Below are 23,202 nucleotides of genomic sequence, written 5' to 3' on the forward strand. Positions count from 1 at the left end.
ATGGCTCAGAGGCTCTGAGATGCAGAAGTTCTGGACTTGTCTTAGGGCACCCAGCAGGTGCACAACTGGGTCTTTCAGAGCTGGCTGGATTGTCTAATCTAGGACACACAGTGAAACCTTCTTGAAAGTATTACACAGGAGAAGAAACATACTCTCTTAAAAAGAACTCATGCTCAACCCTAGAGAGGGCCTGGTAGTTAAGAGCATGCACTGCTCTCACCGAGGACACCAGTTCTGCTCCCAGCATTCACAACTGCCTGTGACTTCAGTTCCCAGTGACCTGATGCCCTTTTCTGGCTGTCTTCTGTGGCTTTTGGCTCTGAACTCACTTGTGGACATACCCCACGAAGACATAGATAGACATAACTGAAAAATCAACCTTTAAAAAGTTTGTTTCACAAAGACTTGTGCAAGAGCCAATTATGGAAATCCTTTTCCAGCTCTCTTCAAACAACAGCTGGGAGCAGTGTAATGTGGAGCTTCTATTCATTTACATATTTGTATAAATAAAACATTTCTCAACACAAATGGGAATCAGTACAGTTCTCCAACTGGCTGTTTTCACTTCATACAGATTGTATAGGAAGCTAAACATTTTTTTCTGGAATGCTTACTGTGTCTGTTTTTCTGTGAACCAATTGTTCATAACCTTTGTCTCCTTTTCTACAGAGGGGAGTGTGTGTGTGTGTGTGTGTGTGTGTGTGCTCGAGCGTGCGTGCATACCAGATGACCATCTGTCCCATGTGTTGTTCCTCAGGTGCCATTCAACCTTATTGTCTGATGGCCTCTCATGGCCTGGAGCTTGTCAACTATGCGAGACTGGCTGGCCAGCAAGCCCCATGGATCCTCCTGTCTCCACTGCATGGTGCTGGGATTACACGTGTGTGCCACTACACTTGTGTGTTTCAGGAAACGCAGGTTCTCTATGACTTGAGCCAAATCTCTCTTCCAATCATATACCACAGATGCTCATGTCTGACCGCTGCCTTTCCCATTCTGTAAGGTTGTTTGAAGTACTGGCTTCGGAGTCCAGGCCCTTGCTAGACAAGTGCTTTTGGTTGTTGTTTTTCTTTCCCCAATGGATTATCATTACATTGCTCAGGTTGCTTTTGAATCCATTACTTTTTGGATGCCGGGATTACAGATGTGAGCCATCATACCCCACGGTCAATGTCCATACCAGGGACATAGCTGAGGAACCTGCCTGGGGACTCGCCCTTCCTCCATGTCCACTGCTCTTGACTAAGCAAGGAGGCCTTACAAGAGTGCTAGCTATCTAGTGTAACCTACAGTTTAAAGACAACACATTTGAATCCTTCAGGGGAGGCAGCCCTCTAGCTGCCCCCCTCCACCCCTTAATGTTTTCTGTATCATAGCTTCTCAGATGTTTCACCCTCTGAAGTTTTGTTCTAATTTGGTGTTGTTCTGGCTGGCTTTCTAAGTCATTTATTTATTTTTGAGACAGGGTCTCATTATATAGATCAGGTTGGTCACTAAGCTCTGTCTGCTTCTGCCCCCAAAGCCCCAGTGCTGGGTTTAAAGGAGTATGCTGCTACACCTGGCCTGCTAAAGGTTTTAACAGGTGGTAATAAATCAGATTTGGAAATTTTGTCAGCCCCTCTGCACTGTGGAACCCTAGACTATGACATGCTCCAGCTCTCGGGGTAAATTCTACACATAGTAGGCTGGCCCACAGTAAGCTAGGGTACTCCAACAGTGTCTTTAAAGCTGTCATAAAAGATACCCCTTCTTGCCACAACACCCAGTTGAGGCTGGGTGTGATGCTGTCAGCTCACAGGTGGGTTAGGATACACAAGGCTTGTGAATGAGGACCAAGTCATTCACCTGTTGGGTGTCCTGTGTTCAGAACTTTTACATCTCTAGAGCGTCTGAGCTATGGCAAAGGTCTAATGAAAATTACTGTCTCTGGAGCCATTGAAATAGTTCAGTGGGTATAGGTAACAGCCACTAGACCTCATCTGAATTTGGTACCTACAAACACATGGCATGTCTTCTGATCTCTGCATGTTCAACATAATAAGTGCACAAACACACAATGTCAGCAAACCACAACAGCAACAAATTATTCTGGAGCTGGGATATGACTCAATGGTTGAGGGCTTGCCCAGCACGAGCAAGGCCGTCTATCCCCACCAGGAATAGGGCGCGCGCTCTCTCTCTCTCTCTCTGAAATTACAGATGTACATGAGCACGTCTGGCTTTGACCAGGAGGCTGAGGATCCAAACACAGGTCCTTGTGCTTATGCAGCAAGCAATTTACCAGCTGAGCTGTTTCCCCAGCCTTAAAGCATAATCTTAACTAGCAGTCTAAAGGAATCACAGGGGAAGTGCCAACTTGGAATGATGCTGTTAGGGCCCTTAGAGGTTTCGACAACTTTCTGGTTGTTGGTTATAGTTTCAAAATACTTGTGTGATGATCTCTCTCCCTCTTTCTCACTCCAACCCACAACCAAAATCTCCAGATAGATGTGCCAGCATTAAAAACGGGGTGCGCACAAATAAAAAACCAAAACAAAGTCAAGTCAATTGGCAGGTTTCTAGCTGAGGTCTTTATTTTCATTTTATGTACAGCAAAGGTGCTGCTGAGAAGCCACAGCAGCCAGACAGAACAGAACTGAATTCTCTCTCAACAATTAGCAGCTGAAGATCTAGCAACTACAGTGTTAACGTTCACACACGTTCATAGGTATCGTCTCTTTACGCTTCGATTCGTGCACGTGAGTTTTAGTCTTACACACTTTTATAAAGCACACTTACAGTCTAGTAGTCAGTCCCTTCTAAGGGTATCACCTAGCATACACGACACACAGAGATGTTTAACTTGCAGAGCCACATTCAAGATCCCATTCTACTGGGGGTGCTGTGTGAGCTGTCGCTTTGCCTGTGCTGGCTTGTCGACAAGAGCATTTGGTTTTGTTTGAAATGTGTATTGTCCAAGGCTGCAAGGCCAGAACACTGGAACTTACTCAGAATCCAGGATTCACTGAGTACCTTAGAACACAAGATCAGAAACAAAACCAAACGCAGTGAAGACCACACCAAAGCGTGCTCACTGTCAGACATGGCTGGCGAGGAAGGCGTTACCCCACTGTTCTGGTGACAAATAATTTATGCCAATTGGGGCGGGGCTAAAGAAACACCATTAGTGATGGATCCAACTGTACCTCTTTTTTTTTTTTCCCTCTTTTTTCTTTTTTTCGGAGCTGGGGACCGAACCCAGGGCCTTGCGCTTGCTAGGCAAGCGCTCTACCGCTGAGCTAAATCCCCAACCCCCCAACTGTACCTCTTAAGGAGTAGGAAGCCTTCATTGCCGGGACACACTGAGTATACAAAGGACCTAAAACTGGAGCAGCCAGCCATCAACAGTGCAGAGTGATGGCCACCTCTACAACCACAAGTCACCCAGGCCAACACAGCCAGCCTCATTCACCCGGGCTAGGCACAAGCATGGACAAGGGGATCAAAAAATGCTTCCCTTTAGTGGGATTTTTTTTTAAGGAAAAGAAGCATTAAATTATGGGCAAGCTTTTCTCAGATCAAGTGCTAAAAACACCATTGAGCAAGGCTACAGAAGGGCTGAACAGAAGAGATTTCGAGGACAGCCACGATTCCAAGAAACTCAAAGGCAACAGGGATGGGGAGCAAAAAGTACAGGTAGGCAGGATAACAGATGTGTTACAAGCAGCACTGAGTGCAGACAACTGTGGGCCTGGTGAGTGAGCAGGGGTAAGACAGTGAGAAGCCATGACAGGGCCTGTCCAGGACTGAAGGTCCTTCCCAAGACAGTCTGCTAGAGGAAGATGGGGAATCAGTACAGGCTTCCCTGTCTCTTTGAAGCTCCAGACTCTTCCTTCAGAACAGAAACTGCCTTTAGGCAGTTAGAAACAATTTCAGCTTATGGGTCACAGTGACATTTGGGGTCGGGGAAGATAGGGTTCCTGTGGAATGGAGAGAGAAGTCAGTGGGTTGCCACTGGATTGTCTCTCCCACAGCCCTGTGGGTTCTCTTTTATACCAGGGCAACTAAATTACAGCAGCAAATGCTAGCCCAGCAAGGTCATAGCGTCCTGTGGTACTCTTGCCCAAAGCTGATGCAATATTGTCAGACAAAGTTAACCTTTTAAACGGGCATGGGGACCATTTGTTTTGGCATGAATATGCATTGGTTTTAATTAGGGTTTTTTTTTCTTTTGGTCCTTGCTCTAGGTGCTCATTATGAGGTGAACAAGCATTGGGATGGAGTGAAGACTGGGTACCTGAGTTAAAGTATCAAAGTGAGAAGGCCAGCTGGCCAAAGCAAAAGGAGGCTGGAGCTGCAGTCTATCTAAACCATCCTCCCCAACAGACAGGACAATGCTATCCTAGTTCTGAAAGAAGGCCCTGGTATGGGGTCATAGGCAAACATACTTCTTTGTCCAGGGCATAGAACTTGACCCCTTTGCATCATGTGGGCACACAGAAAGAGGTCACCCTGGAAATGGCGTTTGTGACCTCCAATGCTATGAGACTAATCAGGCTCTACCTGAGTGACAGAACTGGCTATAGGACGAGGACCACGCTCAGCTTGTCTTTCTTAAGTGTCTATAAACAACCACTGAGCAGTTAGATGGTGTGAGTCAGTCTGGGTTAGTAGGAAGCCTGCAAGAGTGTGCACCCAGAACTTGGGCCCTTCTAACCTGACATTTCTTTTTCTGCTTTTTGGGAGAATCATCTTCAATGGATCACAGAATAAAGCTTTGAAGTTAATGATGCTGAGGCCAAAATGCAGACAAGACTCCGTATCACTTTGGTTTCGGCAGTTAGGGGGTGTTAAACAATAAATTAAGCAAATACAAGGAGTTATTTATGACTCTTATAACACAGTAGCCTCTTATCCTAAAGAGAATCCCAGCCCAAGGTCACTGGGTGAACATTTACTTGGGGGTGGGGGAAACAAAATCCAGTCCTATCACGATAATCTGTGTAGTCTTGTCCCCTGACCCTGTAAAGCCCTCACCACTCTAACCAAGCCAAGCCGGGGAGATGGTGCTGTGTAGGTGATCGAGACAGAGAGCCCAGCACAGCCACAGGGTGGCAGAGGGCGGCACTGGCAAGAGTCTCCAATTCAACTGTTTCAAAACAACAGGGAGCAGCACGCTGAAATATCCACACGGCTTCATTTGAAAACATCACGGCTTTATTTCAGAGGAAAAAAATAAAGACCCTCCCAACCCAGTCCCCCCCCCTCCCACCCCCCCAAAACAACAACAAAAACCCCAACCGACCAACCAACCAACCAAAAAACAAAACAAAAAACCCAACCAAACCAAAAAAAACCCATCCAATAATAATAACAATAATAAAAAATTCTATTAGAAATTATAAGGAAGCACTGAGAGTTTGAGTATTACATTCTTCAAGTATGTTGTTCGGATTTTTTATTTTTAAGTTGGTAACTATACACATATATATATAAAAAAACAAACAACCAAACCTTAAAAGTGCGGCCAAGGGATTTTGCTTAAAAGTTAGGATTAAGGGCTACTTCACAATACTGAACAGGATTGCATGGTCATCCTATGGGCTTGATGATCTTGCCTCCAATCCTGGCAGTTAAGAAAGGAGCAGGTTCAGAAGTGATCATATTTCAGGGTTAGCATGAGAAAGCTAGGGAGATGCCTGTGTTCTTCCACGGCAGGGGAAATCCACCCTGAATCTAAAATTCCAAACTGGAATGTGGTGGGACTTCACAGTAGAGTTAGTCTGGATGAGGAGAGGAGCCCAGGCAGGGTGGGTGTTGGGCCTGGTCAGGTTTTTGCATCTGTTTAGTGGGTTTAGTGCAGTACTCCAAGCATCAATTCAGAATGCCCTTCAGTGTGTTGCAGATTGTTCATGTTAAAGGACTGTTTCAGATTTGCATCCCAAGGAAAATCATGCTACATAAAAATGATCCAAGATTTTTGCCCAAAAAACTTCTTGGATAAAATCTAAAAAATACTATTGCAATTGCGTCTCTTGAAGAAAAAAACATTATTCTAAATGTAAACAGATTCACTCAACTCTCTTGTAGAAAACTTCAGAGTGGGTAATGCTGCTGTCTAGCTCTCTTGGCATGCACTCGCCAGACGGTGAGAAGTGCCAGCATCATCTGGGAGGTGAGAAGAGTCGGTCCACGTAGCTGAAGAGGGCATCCCAGTGCTTCCAAAGAAAGGCAATGAAAGCCACAAGGAATAAAGTGCTGAACGTCCTGTTGCGTGTCTTCATGAGGGGGACCACACAGTTGGCTACCGTGGACACAAAGACCAAGAGGACTGCCATGACAGCCAGGAGGATATTGATGAGTTTGCCCAGAAGGTTTCGGGCAGTGGCATTCTCCAGCCCTTCCAGTTGCACCACCTGCTGCTGTTGCTGCTGCAGCTCCATCTTGGAAATGCGGGTTTGACAGGCCTCCAGGGCCTCCTGTGGGCCAAATAGGGCATGATTAGCTTCTACTCTCCGAAGTACAGCTGGACGAGCCTGGGAGCCAGGCGCATCCTGAGCCACGACAAGGATTTCAAATAGCTACAAGTCCGGGTAGGAAAGGCCAGATGCACTGCAGGTGCATTATTCCCACTCCATCTACTGCACCCCTAGAAGAATAACTATGCGGAGCAGGGAACATGCTTGGATTTATTCTGCCTAGAATTTACTTAGTTTATTTATCTGTTTATACATTTAAGACAAGAGTCTCTTGTATCTCAGACTGGCCTCATGCTTGCCATATGGCTGAGATGATCTTGAACTCTAGGTTCTTCTGCCTCCATCGCCTGAAGGCTGAGCTCAGGCACGTGCCATCACTCCTGAGTGGCCTACAATATTTTAATAAGAAGATCTCAATTATATGGGGTTTTATCCTTTTAGAAATCATGAGTCTAAGGTACATAAGACACATCCATGTGTTTGACTTTAAACAGTCTCTCAGTTCTAGTCCCTGCTGCTGTGGTAGTAGTGTCATATTGGTTACCCTTTACCTGTATTTAACTGTACATGTGTATTTGCCTAGCATGGGGTTCTCACAGGTATTTCCTACCATTATGTGCATAGTATTCTACTCAAATTGATCCATAACTTATTATTATTCTTTTTTTTTTCTTTTTCTTTTTTTTTTCGGAGCTGGGGACCGAACCCAGGGTCTTAGCAAGCGCTCTACCACTGTGCTAAATCCCCAACCCCTATTATTCTTTTTATTTCTTTTTTTCACTCAATAGTAGGTCTTGATCACACCATGTCCACAATTCATGATACACATTATTCTTGTGTGTATAGACATGCACATGGACACGGGTGCATGTTCGTGTGAAGGTCAGAAGACAATTGTGGGTGTTGGTCCTTAGGTACCTTCCACCATTTGTTTCTGACAGGGCCTCTTATTAGCTGCAGCTCTGCCACATAGGATAGATAAGCTGACTAATAAGTTGCAAGGATTTGTCTGTCTCATCTTGCCATTGCTGGGATTATAAGTGCATGACACTATGCCTTCCACCTTTACCAGGCTCTGGGGGTTGAATTCAGTTAGCGGGCTTACATGGTAAGCACCCCTTATATGCTGTGCCTTCTAGCTGGCTCTCCTCGTCTGACTTATGTGGGTTCTGAGAATCTGAACTTATGGATCAAATACTTTGCCAACTGAGCCACCTCCCCAGCTCTAGCTCATTCTTTTCTAGCTACTCTGTACCATTTCATAGTACGGGTCACACTCTACCAGTCAGGCCCCTCGGAAGGGTTTTTCCCACTCTAACAATGATGCAGTGTGCTTCATTAACACATTATCTGATGTTTTTAGGTCAAAACATCCATGACTGGAGAAAGGGAATTGTGGCCCTGCTGTAAGAAGGCCACACTTCCTTTTCAGGTGACACTCTACAGAGGGCATTAAAGTGACCTGCTCTCCCTAAGGTCTTAATGTAAACTGCATTTTACCACTCAGGGAACGAAAACTTCTCCCCTAGCAAGGACAGACATCCTCCCAAGACAACTAGTGGTTGGAACCATGGGATTTTTCCAGCCTTGGCTTCAATGGCTTCTGCTTTCTTAGGATGTAAGGTAAGGTCCAGATAGCTTCAGGCTGAAGCTAGATCAAGAATGGATAATGGATGCTACTCATTCCAGAATTAACTTGGGATGAAGAAAATGTAAATAAAATTCAAGAACCTAAAAAAAGATGTCAGCTGGGCAAACAGGACAGTGCCTTGATTCCTATGGGTGGGTATTCTACAAGTTCCTCTTCTCTATACTAGCTTCTTTCAAGGTGCCTTCATAAAACCTACCATGATCTCTGAGAGAATCTCCATAGAAAACAGAAACCCCAGTGTTCCACTTCTCTCCATTGAGAAGTGAAATCAACTTCATTGCTGGGGTTTCTCACAAGCCATGTCATGTGCCACCTGTTAGAGAGTAGGGACAAAAGCCCTTTACATAGAAGCAGAAGATAGGCAGGATGGCCAGAAGCACCATCTTAACAGCTCCAGGACAATAACCAATAGATGGGATGTTCTAGTTTTTCTCAGACGGATACTGTTCTGTCCCTAAGACATTTGCCAGTATCTAGAGCTATACCTCCCCAAATGGCATGACATCACTGGGTCAAAGCAGGTGTGCTGCGACCGACAGGAGCTTTTCTTGACTCTCCAGGCTCCTGTCTTTGCCCATTTTTCTTCCTTCCTTTTTTTTTTTTTTTTTTTAAAGATTTATTTCTTATATATAAGTACACTGTAGCTGTCTTCAGACACAGCAGAAGAGGGCACCAGATCTCATTACAGATGGCTGTGAGCCACCATGTGGTTGCTGGGATTTGAACTCAGAACCTCTGGAAGAGCAGTCAGTGCTTTTAACCACTAAGCCATCTCTCCAGCCCTTTTCTTCCTTTCTTATTTCTTATTGTTCATACTAACCTGGATGTCCCGGGCCCGTTCATATGACTGATAGGCGATTTTCTCTTCCATGCTGGCCAACTCCTGCTTTAAGTTCAGGATCTCATTCTGGTGGAGCTCTGTCAGGTCATTCAGTTGCTCTTCTAGTCGTTCACATCTAAGAGAGGGAGAAAGGTTGGAGTTTTAAACATTCTGCATCCATCCTGATATAATTTAGAGCAATCTCCAAATCTTTTCTACAAAACAGAAGCCAAGAGCTTGAGCAAGCCCAGGCTACCGTGTGCCAGCATTTGTTGCTTTCAGTCTCCAGAAAGGTAGCTGTCACAAAGCCACCCTACAGCATCATGGCTTTCCAGCTTTCTCCTCAGCCCTGGTTAGCTCTGTACACCTGCGATACTGAAGCAGTTCTTATTCTGCTCTGAGTGTGGAGAAGCAAAAACTCTTTAAGCAAGTCTCACTGGGAGAGAAACAGTGAACAAATGGAAATGAACCTTCTCACTATTAGCAGTAACTTATTTCAACACTAGATAACTTACACACCTAGACATATATGATGTGGAGTCCCAGAAAGCCAGAACCAGTGGGGTGCATCATCCTTACGGCCAAGCAGTGCTTGGGACATTTGTCAACCTATTTATTGAGAGTGTTTTGCATGCTAGGCATATTCAAAGTACTGGGACACTGTGGTAAGCAAGAGAAAGCATCTGCTTTTCATTCATTCTACAGGGAAAGGGGAGAGAGAAAAACATGAACAGGATTTCATGTAGCCAAGATTGGCAGGGAGATATGGCAATGTCTAGTGGAGAGTCAGGAAAAACTTCCTCACTCTCCTCAAGAATGAGAGATAAAGCCTGAATGATAGAAACAGAAGCTTGGAAAGTGAGGAGGGTGAAGATGTGCAAGGAAGGACCTTACTTAGAAGGAAAAGAAGTACAGACTTGTTATGACAGTAATGAGGTTGGTGTCTTACTTAGTGTGGTAGTTTAAATACATTTGGCTCAGAGAGTGGCACTATTTAAAGGTGTGGCCTTGTTGGAGGAAGTATGTCCCTGTGGGGGTGGGCAATGATACCCTCCTCCTACCACACGAGAGTCAGTACTCTCCTGCCTGCCTTCAGATGAAGATGTAGAACTCTCAGGCACCAAGCCTGCCTGGATGCTGTCATGCCCCCCGCCTTGATGATAATAAACTGAACACCTCTGAACTTCTAAGCCAGCCCCAATTAAATGCTATCTTTATAAGGGCTGCCTTGGTCATGGTGTATTTTCATAGCAATGGAAACCCTAATTAAGACAGAAGTTGGTACCAGAAACTGGGGTATGGCTGTGAGAAGCCTGACCATGCTTTTGTTTGGAAGAATGTAAATTTTGGGACTTTGAATTCGGAAAGCATTGGAATGTTTTAAGTGGGGCTTAAGGAGCAATTCTACTAAGAATACGGAAGACTTTGTTGCTGACAGTGATTTGAACTGTCTAGACCTGGCCCAGGAGGTTTCAGTGGAGAAGAATTTCAGTATGTAGCTTAGAGACGAGTTTTGTGGTATTCTGGTAAAGACGGAGTGCTTTTTGCCCTTATCTGAAGAGTCTGCTTGAGGCGAAGGTAAAGAGATTTATATTAGTTGCACTGACAAGGAGGTCTCAAATAATATGGCATGAACTACAGACCAGAACTGGAGGGACACACTTGTGATCCAGATCTTGAAAACTGAAGACATGACCTTTTCATCTGGATCTTGAGGAACAATGACAATGAAATGTTTAGGCCTAGGCATGGTGGTACATACCTTTAATCCTAGAATTCCAGAGACAGAGCTATGCAGATTTCTGAATTCAAGATCAATCTATAAAACAAGTTCCAGGGGTTGGGGATTTAGCTCAGTGGTAGAGTGCTGAATTCGGCAGCTACAGCCATGTGACCCTTTAGAGTCAAAAATAGAAGGGGCTACTGGGACAACTGATGCTGGTTAGCTAGAGCTAAGAAATTAGTGGTAAGAAGGGACTGAGGTAAAATCTTCTGGGAAGTGAGCACAAAGAAGCTGTGTCCCAGAAATAGCCAAGGTTGTACCTCGTGTTGCAGCTATACTTGGTAATGTGTAAGAGTCACCCTAGTGGTACTGGTTTTGAAGGCATGAAGAGGTCATATAGAGCGGCTGAAGCTTCACCATTGGTGAAGGTGCAGCCTCAGTTGCAATTGACAGTCCAGGAGTGAAGGGGTTATGTGGATTTGAGGCTTGTCACCATGAAGAGAGCCTGAGAGGCTATTGGTGAAGCCTTGTTGCAGTGGAAGACCCCAGTGTAATGGAGATGCCAGTCAGTACCATGGGATGGTCGCCAAGAACAGCAGCAGCAGTGGAGTGGATCAACCTGAGCTTAGAGTGCTACAGAGGGCAGAGCTGAAGAAGTGATGCCAGCCCCTTGGAGGAGCCCAGAAGATCATATGTAGATCCCAGACATTGCAACAAGAAGCTGTAACGTTAAAGTTGCCTTGGAGAGCCCCACGATGTTCGAAATGCTAGCCATGGGATATCTGCTAAGGGAAGCTGCTAACAGGGAGTGGAACCAGCCCACAAGAAAGAAGTTTGTTTCAGTGAACAAAAATGAAAAAGGACTTAGAGATCTGACTGCTTTCACATCAGCCATGGAGACGCAGAGTTTGGAGTTTGCCCAGCTGGTTTCCTGTCTTGCTTTGGGGATTATAGTTAAAGAGATTGCATGAATCTTAGAAGAGACTTTGAACTTTGGGCTTTTAACATTGTTGAGACTGCTATAGACTACGGGTACTTTGGAAGTTGGACTAAATATACTTTTTATTATCCTATGGGTAGGTATGGCCCCCATAGACTCATGTGTTTGAACAAGCCTATAGGGGCCAGGGAGTAGAAAGTGGTGGTTTGAATATACTTGTACCAGGGAGTGGCCCTATTAGAAGATGTGGCCTTGTTGGAGTAGGGGTGTTACTGTGGGTTATGGGCTTAAGACCCTCACCCTAGCTACCTGGAAGTTTGCATTCTGGTAGCAGCCTTCAATGAAAATGTACAATTCTCAGTTCCTCCTGTACCATGCCTTCCTGGATGCTGCCATATTCTTGACTTGATGATAATGGACTGAACCTCTGAAACCTTTAAGCCAGCCCCAATTAAATGTTGTTCTTTATAACAGTTGCCGTGGTCATGGTGTCTGTTCACAGTAATAAAGTCCTAAGTGTCTTAGTCAGGGTTTCCACTGCTGTGAAGAGACACCATGACCACGGCAGTCCTTAAAAAGATAACATTTAATTTAGACTGGCTTACAGGTTCAGAGGTTCAGTCCATTATCATTAAGGCGGAGGCATGGCAGCATCCAGGCAGGCATGGTGCCTGAGAGTTCTGCATCTTTATCTGAAGGCAGAGTACTGGCTCTCATGTGGTAGGAGGAGGGTATCATTGCCCACCCCCACAGGGACATACTTTCTCCAACAAGGCCACACCTTTAAATAGTGCTACTCCGCACCATTCAAGTGTTCAAACACATGAGTCTATCGTGGGCATTCCTATTTAAACCATCATATTTGGCACACGTAAGGGGTGTAGTCTGCCTGAGAAACTACAAAATGAGAATACAGAATGTTCATGGGAGGAATATTTATTTTATTATCTCTAATGCACAGAAGCACACACATGTAAGCACATACACATATATTTATTTTACATAAAGGTTTCAGGGCGATCACCAGAAATTCTAGGTAGAATAAAATGCTCACAAAGAAATACCCAGAATAACTGAACAACTGGGTTCTGGATAGCTGGTGAAGGTTGTCAAAGAAGACAATGTTTAAGGAAATGAGTTGTTTGGTAGTGGTGAAGAGGATAGATTAGACAGGAGTGTGTGGTGTCCTAAGGACCAAAAGTCTTCAAGGAGGATGGTTGAAGACTATATATTAAAAATATTAACAGGAGTTGCTAAAGAAGATGCTGAAGTAGGAAAATTATAAGTTTGGAGCTAGTCTAAAAACTAACCAACCAACCAATCAACAAATGTGCCAGAGTATCATTAAATAATTAGAACTCCTCCTATCTTTCCTCTTGTGAACCTTTCTGTCCCTGTCTCTCTGCATTCTCCTACCTCCTCCTCTTTCTTACTCACGCAGGGGAAGGAAGCCATCACTCTGCATGCCAGGCAAGACCTCTATTACTGAGCTACAGCTACAGCCTTACTCTTACTTCTAATCACACCTACAGCATACGAAGTTTGGTCTTTTTCTTCCAGCCCAGGATGGCCTTGAGTTTGTGATCCTCTTGCCTCTGTCTATGAATTCTAGGAATAAAGGCATCTATCAGCACGTGTGGCGGGGTTTATCCACTTTTAAGAATTATAAAAATTGTCTCTAAGGAAATTCTATGTTGCAGCATCTGCGTCTCCTTGTGTCTCTGCACCTTTGCCAGGGTGTATATGAGTGTGTGTCTGTCTGTAAGTATGCAAGCAGTCCATGAGAACACAGAGGAAGGCACTGGGTGTTACACTATATTCCTCTCTGCTTTATTCCCTTAAGATGGAGTTTCTCACTGAACTTGGAGCTCATTAATAAGCTAGACAGGTAGCCAATGAGCCTCTGGGATTCTTTTGTCTCTGTTTTTAGTAGAGCTTGGGTGACAGACACATATGCAGCCAAACCTGCTACTTCTTTCTTTTCTTTTTTCTTTCTTTCCTCCTTCCTTTCTTTTTGAGACAGGGTCTCACTATATAGTCCTGTCTGGTCTGGAACTTACAGAGTCCCTGAGTGCTGGGATTAAAGGCATTTGCCTTCACCCCTGGTCTCATATCTGTCTTTTTCACTTGGATGTTGAGGATCCAAACTCAGATCCTCAAGTTAGTACAGTGAATATTCTTAGCCAGAGTCACCACTCTATCCTTTAATGTTATCTCTTTTAATTATCATATAATAAACAATAATTATATTCTATTTGCTTCTATTCCTTAAGAAATAAACATTAATTTAGCAGGTTGGGGATTTAGCTCAGTGGTAGAGCGCTTGCCTAGCAAGCGTAAGGCCCTGGGTTCGGTCCCCAGCTCCGGAAAAAAAAAAAAAAAAGAAATAAACATTAATTTAAATAATCACAGTCTGATCATTTTTATTATGTTATTAAATCCTATTTAGGTCTCCTTTACCCTTGAGAGGTGCCTCTGTTGTGCTTTCTGTTTTCCTGCTGTTACAGAACAGCACCCCATGCTTGTGGAGCTCATTTACTCAGATTCTGGAATATGTGTCAGCTATGGAAGTGATCTGATAAAACTTAAATTCATCAGATACTGTAATGTTTTACTAATATACTATGTTTTTAAGTAATTTTTTGGTACGGTGCATGTGCTAGAACCTAGAACCTGACACGTACTAGGTGAACACTTTTAATAAAGTCTAGGTGAGAGAGGCGCTTCTGTCGTTGTTCGTGAAGCCGTGGTGACTGCGGGATCAGAATCTTTGAGTGTGAGAAACTTTACAGATAGCCACAATGGCTGAAAATGGAGATAACGAAAAAATGGCTGCTCTGGAGGCCAAAATCTGTCATCAAATTGAGTATTATTTTGGAGACTTCAATTTGCCACAAGACAAGTTTTTAAAAGAACAGATCAAATTGGATGAAGGCTGGGTATCTTTGGAAACAATGATAAAATTCAACAGGCTAAACCGACTGACAACAGACTTTAATGTAATCGTGCAAGCATTGAGCAAATCTAAGGCAAAACTCATGGAAGTGAGTGCAGACAAAACTAAAATTAGAAGATCACCAAGCAGACCACTCCCTGAAGTGATGGATGAGTATAAGAATGATGTGAAAAATAGATCTGTTTATATTAAAGGCTTCCCAACTGATGCCACCCTTGATGATATAAAAGAATGGCTAGATGATAAAGGCCAAATACTGAATATTCAGATGAGAAGAAAATTGCACAAAACATTTAAGGGGTCAATATTTGCCGTGTTTGATAGTATTCAGTCTGCAAAGAAGTTTGTGGACACCCCCGGCCAGAAGTACAAAGACACTAATCTGCTAATACTCTTCAAGGAAGATTACTTTGCAAAAAAAAATGAAGAAAGAAAGCAGAGCAAAGTGGAAGCTAAATTAAAAGCTAAACAAGAACATGAAGGAAGACACAAACCAGGAAGTACTGAAACAAGAGCTCTAGAAGGAAAAATGGGATGCTTACTGAAGTTTTCAGGTGACTTGGATGACCAGACCTGTAGAGAAGATTTACACTTCCTTTTCTCAAATCATGGTGAAATAAAATGGATTGACTTTGTCAGAGGAGCAAAAGAGGGAATAATTCTCTTCAAAGAAAAGGCTAAGGACGCACTTGAGAAAGCCAGAAGTGCAAATAATGGTAACCTACTGTTAAGGAACAAAAAGATGACTTGGAAAGTACTAGAAGGACATGCAGAAAAAGATGCAATGAAAAAAATCACAGATGATCAACAAGAATCTCTGAACAAATGGAAGTCAAAAGGAGGTCATGTTCGCAGATTTAAAGGAAGAGGGAAGGGTAATAGACCTGCTTATGCTGGGGCACCCAAAGGAAGAGGACAGTTTCAAGGAAGGAGGACAAGATTTGATGATGATGATCATCGTCGTGGACCAATGAAAAGAGGAAGAGACGGAAGAGACAGAGAAGAACCCGCATCAGAGCATAAGAAAAGAGAGAATGGTGCTAGAGACAAGTAGTTTATTTAGTAAGCAGTGTTTTTATTCCTTAGTTAGGTTTTAAGCTGCTTTTTGTCTTCAGAAGCTTTTAAAAAGAAAAGCGAATTAGGTCCACTTCAATGTCCACCTGTATAAAAGGAAAAGTTTTTTGTTTTACTTGTCTTTTTGTTGTTATCCAAATGAAAGTTTTTTAAAATGTATAGTTCTGTTTGTGTTTGGATGATTAAAATATGAAAAGGAAGATAAAAAAAAAAAGTCTAGGTGAACACTCCAGCCCCTTAAAATGATATAAACTCCAGGTCTTACAGGGATAGAGCTCAGCAGTAATGTGTATTTAGTGAGCTCTGGGTCCAACCCAACAAAAGTCAGAGTAACTCCTGGGCCATGGTAAGTAACTGGAGCTGGGCAGGGACCAGGGAGGTGGTGTCTAGTAGGGTGCATGGTGACAGGACTGCACCATAACCTCTTGACCCACAGCCCATACACATACTTTCTGGTGTTTATATATACCGGATGTAGTGAATCATGACTTTAATTCCAGCACTTGGGAGATAGAGGTAGTAGATCACTGTGAGGTCAAGGCTAGCTTGGTCTATATAGTAGGTTCCAGGACAGCCTGAGTTACATAGTAAGAACTGTCTTGGAGGGGGTTGGGGATTTAGCTCAGTGTGCAAGTGCAAGGCCCTGAGTTCGGTCCCCAGCTCCGGAGGAAAAAAAAAGAGAGAGAGAGAGAGAGAGAGAGAGAGAGAGAGAGAGAGAGAGAGAGAGAGAAAAGAAAGAACTGTCTTGGAAAATAAAACAAACAAAAAGATCACTAGGAAGTTTTATTGGGAATTAAATGTGGCTCTTGTACTCAAAGAGCAGACTGAAAACAGACAGCTACTGCTTCCTCAGACCCTACTGTGCAAACCCATCAGGCCTCCTGGAAGGTGGGAGGTATTATCTTCTCAGAAGAAACAGTTAAAATTCAGAAATCCCAGCGCTACCTGCTAATGCCACAAAGTAAAGGAGAAAAGATGTGAATCCAGGTTTGACTTTAAAAGCCTATATTTTAAAACTAACCTGTCATGCCATTTTCAAACTAGATAAGAAGTCAACATCTACAAGCTCCTTTAAAAAGTAAAAAATCTGAGTCAGCTTGTCAGTGGTTCAAGTCGCATAGCCACAGTGAGGGCTGGATGTGGCTCTTTAGACATGATGGCTTAAAGCTTTGACCAGAAGAGGGCTGAGTAAGAGTATAGACAGATTCAGATTGAAAAGATAAAGCCAAATATTAGCAAAAATACCTGGCTGGAAGAACTGTTCTGTTCCACTAGTGAGAACTTTAGAACGTTATTTAACAATGAATTTCCAAGGGCCTATAACACCACTCCAGGTACATGTATCAGAGAAATCAAACTTCTTTGTACATATGACATGAATAGGGGTGAGCTTATATTATAGCATCATGTGGTCATAGGCATCATCTTAGACATTCCCAGGTTCTGTATCCTAAAGCTTGCAACTTGCTGTTCAGTTTAGTGTTTCCCACTGTTCTTGATGCTCACAGAATATCAGGATATGAAACAGACAGGTAAAGGGGCTGTGCTTTTCCACTACCTGTACCTAATTCCTAAGCCCTGACTTTTGCCTTCATCCCCCAATGTGGCTACTATATAGACTGTTCACTTGGGAAGGAAAGTGCTCATGATCTTTTTTCTTCCTTTTCTCACCTAACATTCTCAATACACAGGCCAGATATAGAGGTGTACACCTGTAATCCTAGCACTTGGGATGCTGAGGCAAGAGGACTGTGAGTTCCAGGCCTTCCTGGTTATACACAGCAAGTTTCAAGCCAGACTGGGATACACAGTGAAATTACTACACTTTTCCAAAACAAAACAAATGAAAATAAAACATCACAAAAAGGCTGGCACTGTAGCCCAGTTGGTACAACAGGCCTTACCTAGGATGCATCTAGCCTTTGGGGTCCATCTCCACCACTACAGTAAAAAAAAAAAAAAAAAAAAAAAAAAAAGTGTGTGTGTGTGTAGAGGGCTAGTAGTTCTGTGATAGATATCCGGGGGACATGGAAACAAGGTCATAAGGGTTCAAAGGTTATACTTGGTTACTGGGAGGTAAGAGGCCAGCCTGGGCTGCTTGAGATTTTGTCTCAACAGACAAATGAAAAACCAAATCATTAAAAACAGAATCTCTCAAATTGTGAATTATGTTATTTTACGGGGGCAGTTCCAAGACTTGGAACATTCTCTGGAACAAGCTTGTGATTGCTAATTTGGTCTGATGGCATCTGCTTGGCCCCACTGTCCACGCCTCCGGCAAAATCAACAGCAGAGAAAGCATTTTGCCTTTATGTCAAGTATGGTGGGTTATGTCTGAAATCCCAACACTGGGAAGGCTGGGAAGGAGGATAAAAAGTTTAAGGCTAGCTTGGGCTACATCATTTCAGGATAAGTACAACTGCATAGTGAGACTGTCTCGAAAACAAAAACAAAGGTATTGTTTTTTTCTTTTTTTAACGAACAATGTCTGGTGAGAGATACTATAATTCATTTTTGTTTGTTTTGAGACATTGTCTCCAGGCCCTGAACTCCCTATGTGGAGGATGATCCTGAATTTCAGATATAAAACCTCCTCAGTGTTGGTTTGCCGGTATATCATAGCTCACTCAGTCTATGTGGTAGTGGGCTGGGGGCACATGGCATTATGCATGCTGGCTAAGTAAGCATTCTACCCAGGAAGCTATATCCCTAGCCCTAGAAATGGTTTTTAAATTGATTAATTTTTAATTATGTACCCTGTACTAGCTTGATGAGTCTGTTCAGTCCAGGTTTTGGATTAAAATCCAATCTTAAAATTTTCTGGTCTTGCAGACCCTGTCACCTGCTATGCTGTAAACAAAAAAATATCTCTACTTCAAAGCAAAATTATAGCAATAAGGAGACAGCTAGTAAAAGCCAGTTCAAGCTACAAGACTACACGGGCTTCAATACTCTATTTTGTGATCTTAGTCACTTCTAAAAATCCCTAGAAGGGGTTGGGGATTTAGCTCAGTGGTAGAGCGCTTGCCTAGCAAGCACAAGGCCCTGGGTTCGGTCCCCAGCTCCGAAAAAAAGAAGAAAAAAAAAATCCCTAGAAGGGGTGGTTCAAAAAGACTTCTTAGGCTGGCAGGGTGTCTCAGTAGTACCTGCGACTAAGCCCAATGTCCTGAGTTCTATCCCCAGAACTCACATGGTGGAAGGAAAGGATAAAACTATAGCAAGTTGTCCTCTGTCCTCCAACCACATGAAGGTGGCACGTGGGCTTCGCTTCAAAATAAAATAAGTAAAATGTAACAAAGCAACAGCAGCAGCAAGGCTGCTTGATGACTGCTCATCACATGCTCTCTAGCAGTGATGACACCACTGCTCACAAATAATTTTTTTAACCCTAAGTCTTCATTTCCCTCCATGTTCTTAATTTTACTTAAAGTTTTCACTGTTTCTAGTAACTGAATGGCTTTTCTTCTATAATATCACACAAATGGACTACTGGGCACATAACCCTCTCAACCTTCAGTTATTTATTTTACTGCAACAATTTAGGGTGGAAAGCTTTAGAATTTAGGGTGAAACAAGATGCTATGAGCAGGGCTGACAAGGTCCCAGTAATTCCTTAGCCACAACTAACCAGTGTGAGTTTCCCTTTTCACATCAAACAATTACATGGAAAATGAGGACTTCCGGAAAAAGAACAGAAAGTTTCGGCTGTTATTGTGTAGCTGAAATCCTACTAAACTTGTAAAACAGGTGTTTCTCATTAGCATAGAAACACCTCTAATCTGCAGGAAGCATCAGGGAGGAGAAGCAAGTCATAGCCATGTTGCAAATTCCTAAGCACAGAGAGTTTGGCCACTGTTGGCATCTTGGAATGCAGCTCTCCTGGGCTGGGCTCAGATCACTACCTTGTTAAAAACAAACAAACAAACACAAACATACAACTTTCCCAAACTATGTGTGTGGTGTGTTGCACACTTGGGGCAGGCTGAGGCAGGAAGATCTGAGGTAGGCTGGGCCACACAGCAAGACTACTGTCATAAACAAGTCTGAAAACACATCTAACCCCAGTTTTTCACTGGAGTTCAGGCATTTGTTGCTCAGTTTTATTCACAGTCCTACTTTTTGTTTTCAGATTTATTGTATTGTCTCTGTTTTCTGTGTTATTGGTCAAATTTGAAGTCTGTACAACAATTGGAAAGAACACTGCATCGGCCACCTGACCTGACCTAACCATTCAATCACTAAGACACAATTCCTGTTATCTGCACTAACTTTTTTACTGACAGCCTTAGCTAGGTTTTGGTCTGAAATGGGCTGACCAGAAGAGCCCCGAAGAGATGTTTTGGCATTCTCTTTGGAGGAGTGTGGAGGAATTCAAGATTCAATCTAATCTACTTATTCATCGTGTGCACCAAACCTTAAACTGCTGGCCCCTGACAATAACAGAATGGTAACTACCCTCTGAACCTTTCACTGAAGGGTCTGGCTCCAAGCGCTGAATTTACAAAGCTGTTTTCACCAGCACCTTCATTCTCTCCTCAATTCCACAAGTAAGGAAATAGACCCAGGAACTCCTTAAGTTTCTTTAAACTCTTTTGTTAGTGAGTTGGACAAGGGTCTGACCCACGTTGCTATGCCTCAGGTTTTTACCCGTTTTATCTGTTGCCTCTCTGTCCCCACACCATTACTAACCCAAGAAAAACTATACGGCAAAGGACCATTACCATATTATGATTCTTTAGTTTACTTGTCTAAATTATAATAAGGGAGAAGGGAATTCGGGGAACAGCTCCACCGTCTCACTAAACATCCACAGCCAACCAAAAGGTAGGTAGGAGGGAGGAGGGGAGGGGTGTTCATAAAACCAAAAACTCCCTAGGGAGCTCTAATCCCTGACGTTGCCAAGCTGAGTAGGCATTCATTCATTCATTCATGACAGCTATGATGGGGATGGGCTTTAAGTACTATGTATGACTCTAGCAGGTAATTTTCATTCATTCATTCATTCATTCATTCATTCATTCATGACAGCTATGATGGGGATGGGCTCTAAGTACTATGTATGACTCTAGCAGGTCATTTTTGCAACTCAGCCTAGACAAAGCAAGAGACCAAAAACCTCACTTTAACAAGTTTTAGTCTAAGGTCTTTCCTAAATCACATCAATTCAAAAGGACTCTAAACATCTAAACATGGCTTCATTCACTGTTAGCAAAGAGGAAACCTAAACACTAAGCTTTTTTGTTTCGTTTTGTTGTTTTGAGACAGGGTTTCTCGGCTGTTCTGGAACTCACTCTGTAGACTAGGGTGGCCTCAAACTCAATCAAGAGATCTGCCTGTCTCTGTCTCTTGAAGCTGCTTGGTTTTTAAACTAGGCCGCAATCAACATTTGCTGGAAAAAAAATTGCTGTATTTATAACTCATAAATAACTACTGATCTTGGAAGTAAGTGTTTTTGGTCTCTGAACTGGGCAACAGAGCAACATAGCATATTCCTTGATCAAAAACAAACCAGGGTTATATTCCTGATGAAAAAGAAACTAGGCAAGTGCCCAGGATGGGAACTCCAATCTAAAGCATTATTCTTTTTTGGGTGTAGCTCAGAATTTGGAGCCACATGGTGAACCTGTGGGGCTTCTTTGGTTAGAAAATAGGTCAGTAGAGCAGATAAGACTTGTGGAGCAGGTTCTGTGACACATACAGGTATGTAGGCAACATTGGGAGCAGGCTCCTATACCATTTCCCAAATGCACTTGAGACACACAGGTAGACTCTGCCAGAGTTTGACCAGAATGGAGATGGAGCTGAGGTAGGGAAGATGACACGTGGGAATGTGAACAACTCCAGCCTACGCTGAGGAAATGGACAATTAGGTATATGCCTTATGACTTCATTGTGCTGAAGTACAAGAGGAGGCTAGGCAACAGTGACCACTGTAACTCTAGTACTTGCACAACCGAAGCAGGACAACTTAAAATTTCAGGCAGTCTGGTCTATCCAGACAGGGTGAAACTCTGTCTCAAAAAGGAGAGCAGAACAGTATTAGTCCCCTAAGAATTTAAACAGTTCATTTTCTTAGTATAAAAGAGATGCCCAAAGAATACTGGAAATGACATCTACATGGGGATGCTGGCAATTTGGAGATCAGGCAATGCCAACTGTGTAACATTCTGACACACCTGGAAAAAACAGTCATTTACTGAATTCCTAGCGTGGTGATGAGTGTGCTTGTGCATGTGTGGTATTGATGGGAACTGATTTTGAGACCTTGAATATTTACGTAAAGCATGTATTTTACCATTCATCTAAACCCTGAAAACTGAGCTCCTACTCTAAATCAAGCACCCTACTAAGATGTTTCCAAGTACATGGTCCCCTGCTTCTTTCCATCTCATTTAATTATGGTTTCAACACTTTTTTAATAAATACCACCTTGTATAGGCAGAGAGACTAAAGCTCAAATGAATTACAAGATCTACTCAAGGCCATGTAATTTAGAAATATCAGAACTGGCAAGTAAGACTGCAGGACAGACTGCCACCTAGGCACACCGCTGCCCACATCCCTGGTCGAAGGAGAATCTGCACAGTGCCTCTGGACACAGGGATATAGGAACAGACAGCTGCTTGTACCCGAAGATCTGGTCTGTGCTCTGGACTGAACTGAACCGGCCAAACAGCTCCCTGCACACAAATCCCGTGGGGGAGAGAGCTGGACCCCCAGAAGTGTGGATACTCCTGAGAAGTCAGAGGAGAATACCTTCTGCCCACAGTCCAGACCCAAGACGGAATCGCATAGTATCGACTGTGCCCCCGGGGTACAAGGACCTACATGAGCAATCAGGGGCAGGACCCTTTGATTCCTGCCCATGCCTAGAGCTGGAAGACAGTCTCCAGGAGCACCGACACTCCTGAAATCAGAGCATCTGTTCTTAGGAAAGGCTGAAAGAAAACAGGAAAACAGTTCTACAGGAGTGCTGACACAGAGGCCTACAGGAGGGTTGTTGTAAAAATATAAAAAATAAAAAAAAGTATTGTTGTCTTTTACCTCGCTAGGTCTACACCATGATATCTGTGCCCCAAGATATCTGCTAGATATTCTGGTGGAAACATATCCCAACTCCGCGGCAGCCCAGTGTCTCTTGCTGCCACACGCTTTCTTACACTCAAACCGTGACATAAAATAACACACAATACAATAACCTTTGACCCAATTGGTAAGATATAATTGCCCACTTAAACATACAAAACCTGGTACCATCCATCCCTTGAGAACATTAATAATAACCTGTAAATACGGGGTAGGGGATTTAGCTCAGTGGTAGAGCGCTTGCCTAGGAAGCGCAGGGCCCTGGGTTCGGTCCCCAGCTCCGAAAAAAAGAACCAAAAAAACAAAAAACAAAAAAACCCAAAAAAAAAAACCCCAACAACAACAACAACAACAAAAAAAACCTGTAAATACACAGAGCAGAATCTTAACGTCACCTGCCATGTTGTCATGCCATGGCTTCTTCCCTCTCCTTCCAGTCTCCTCCTCTTCCTTCAAACTTCACCCATTCTTCCTTCTCCTCCAATGACAGGCTT

General features: G+C 43.3%; 1 protein-coding gene and 1 pseudogene across 11 annotated transcripts in view; one reads left to right on the plus strand and one right to left on the minus strand.

Annotated features, from left to right (window-relative positions):
• Positions 1–2,543: 2,543 nt before the first annotated feature.
• The window catches only part of Tmcc1 (transmembrane and coiled-coil domain family 1), a 174,982-nt gene continuing 154,323 nt past the window's right edge, over positions 2,544–23,202 (minus strand). For 9 of the 10 annotated variants that reach the window (XM_087657614.1, XM_087657608.1, XM_087657615.1 and 6 more), the window contains 2 exons: positions 8,930–9,065; positions 2,544–6,458 (listed from right to left, as the gene is read on the minus strand). In XM_087657614.1, the coding sequence (XP_087513740.1) occupies positions 6,144–6,458; positions 8,930–9,065 (451 nt within the window). In that variant the 3' untranslated portion in view covers positions 2,544–6,143. 10 annotated transcript variants of the gene reach the window in all.
• Positions 14,308–15,836, plus strand: Ssbl1 (small RNA binding exonuclease protection factor La like 1; annotated as a pseudogene). Its single transcript, XR_015686959.1, has one exon. The product of XR_015686959.1 is annotated as a small RNA binding exonuclease protection factor La like 1 (transcript).

Source organism: Rattus norvegicus, chromosome 4 (assembly GCF_021556685.1).
Source record: "Rattus norvegicus strain SHRSP/BbbUtx chromosome 4, alternate assembly SHRSP_T2T, whole genome shotgun sequence".
In the NCBI taxonomy this organism is placed as follows: domain Eukaryota; kingdom Metazoa; phylum Chordata; class Mammalia; order Rodentia; family Muridae; genus Rattus; species Rattus norvegicus.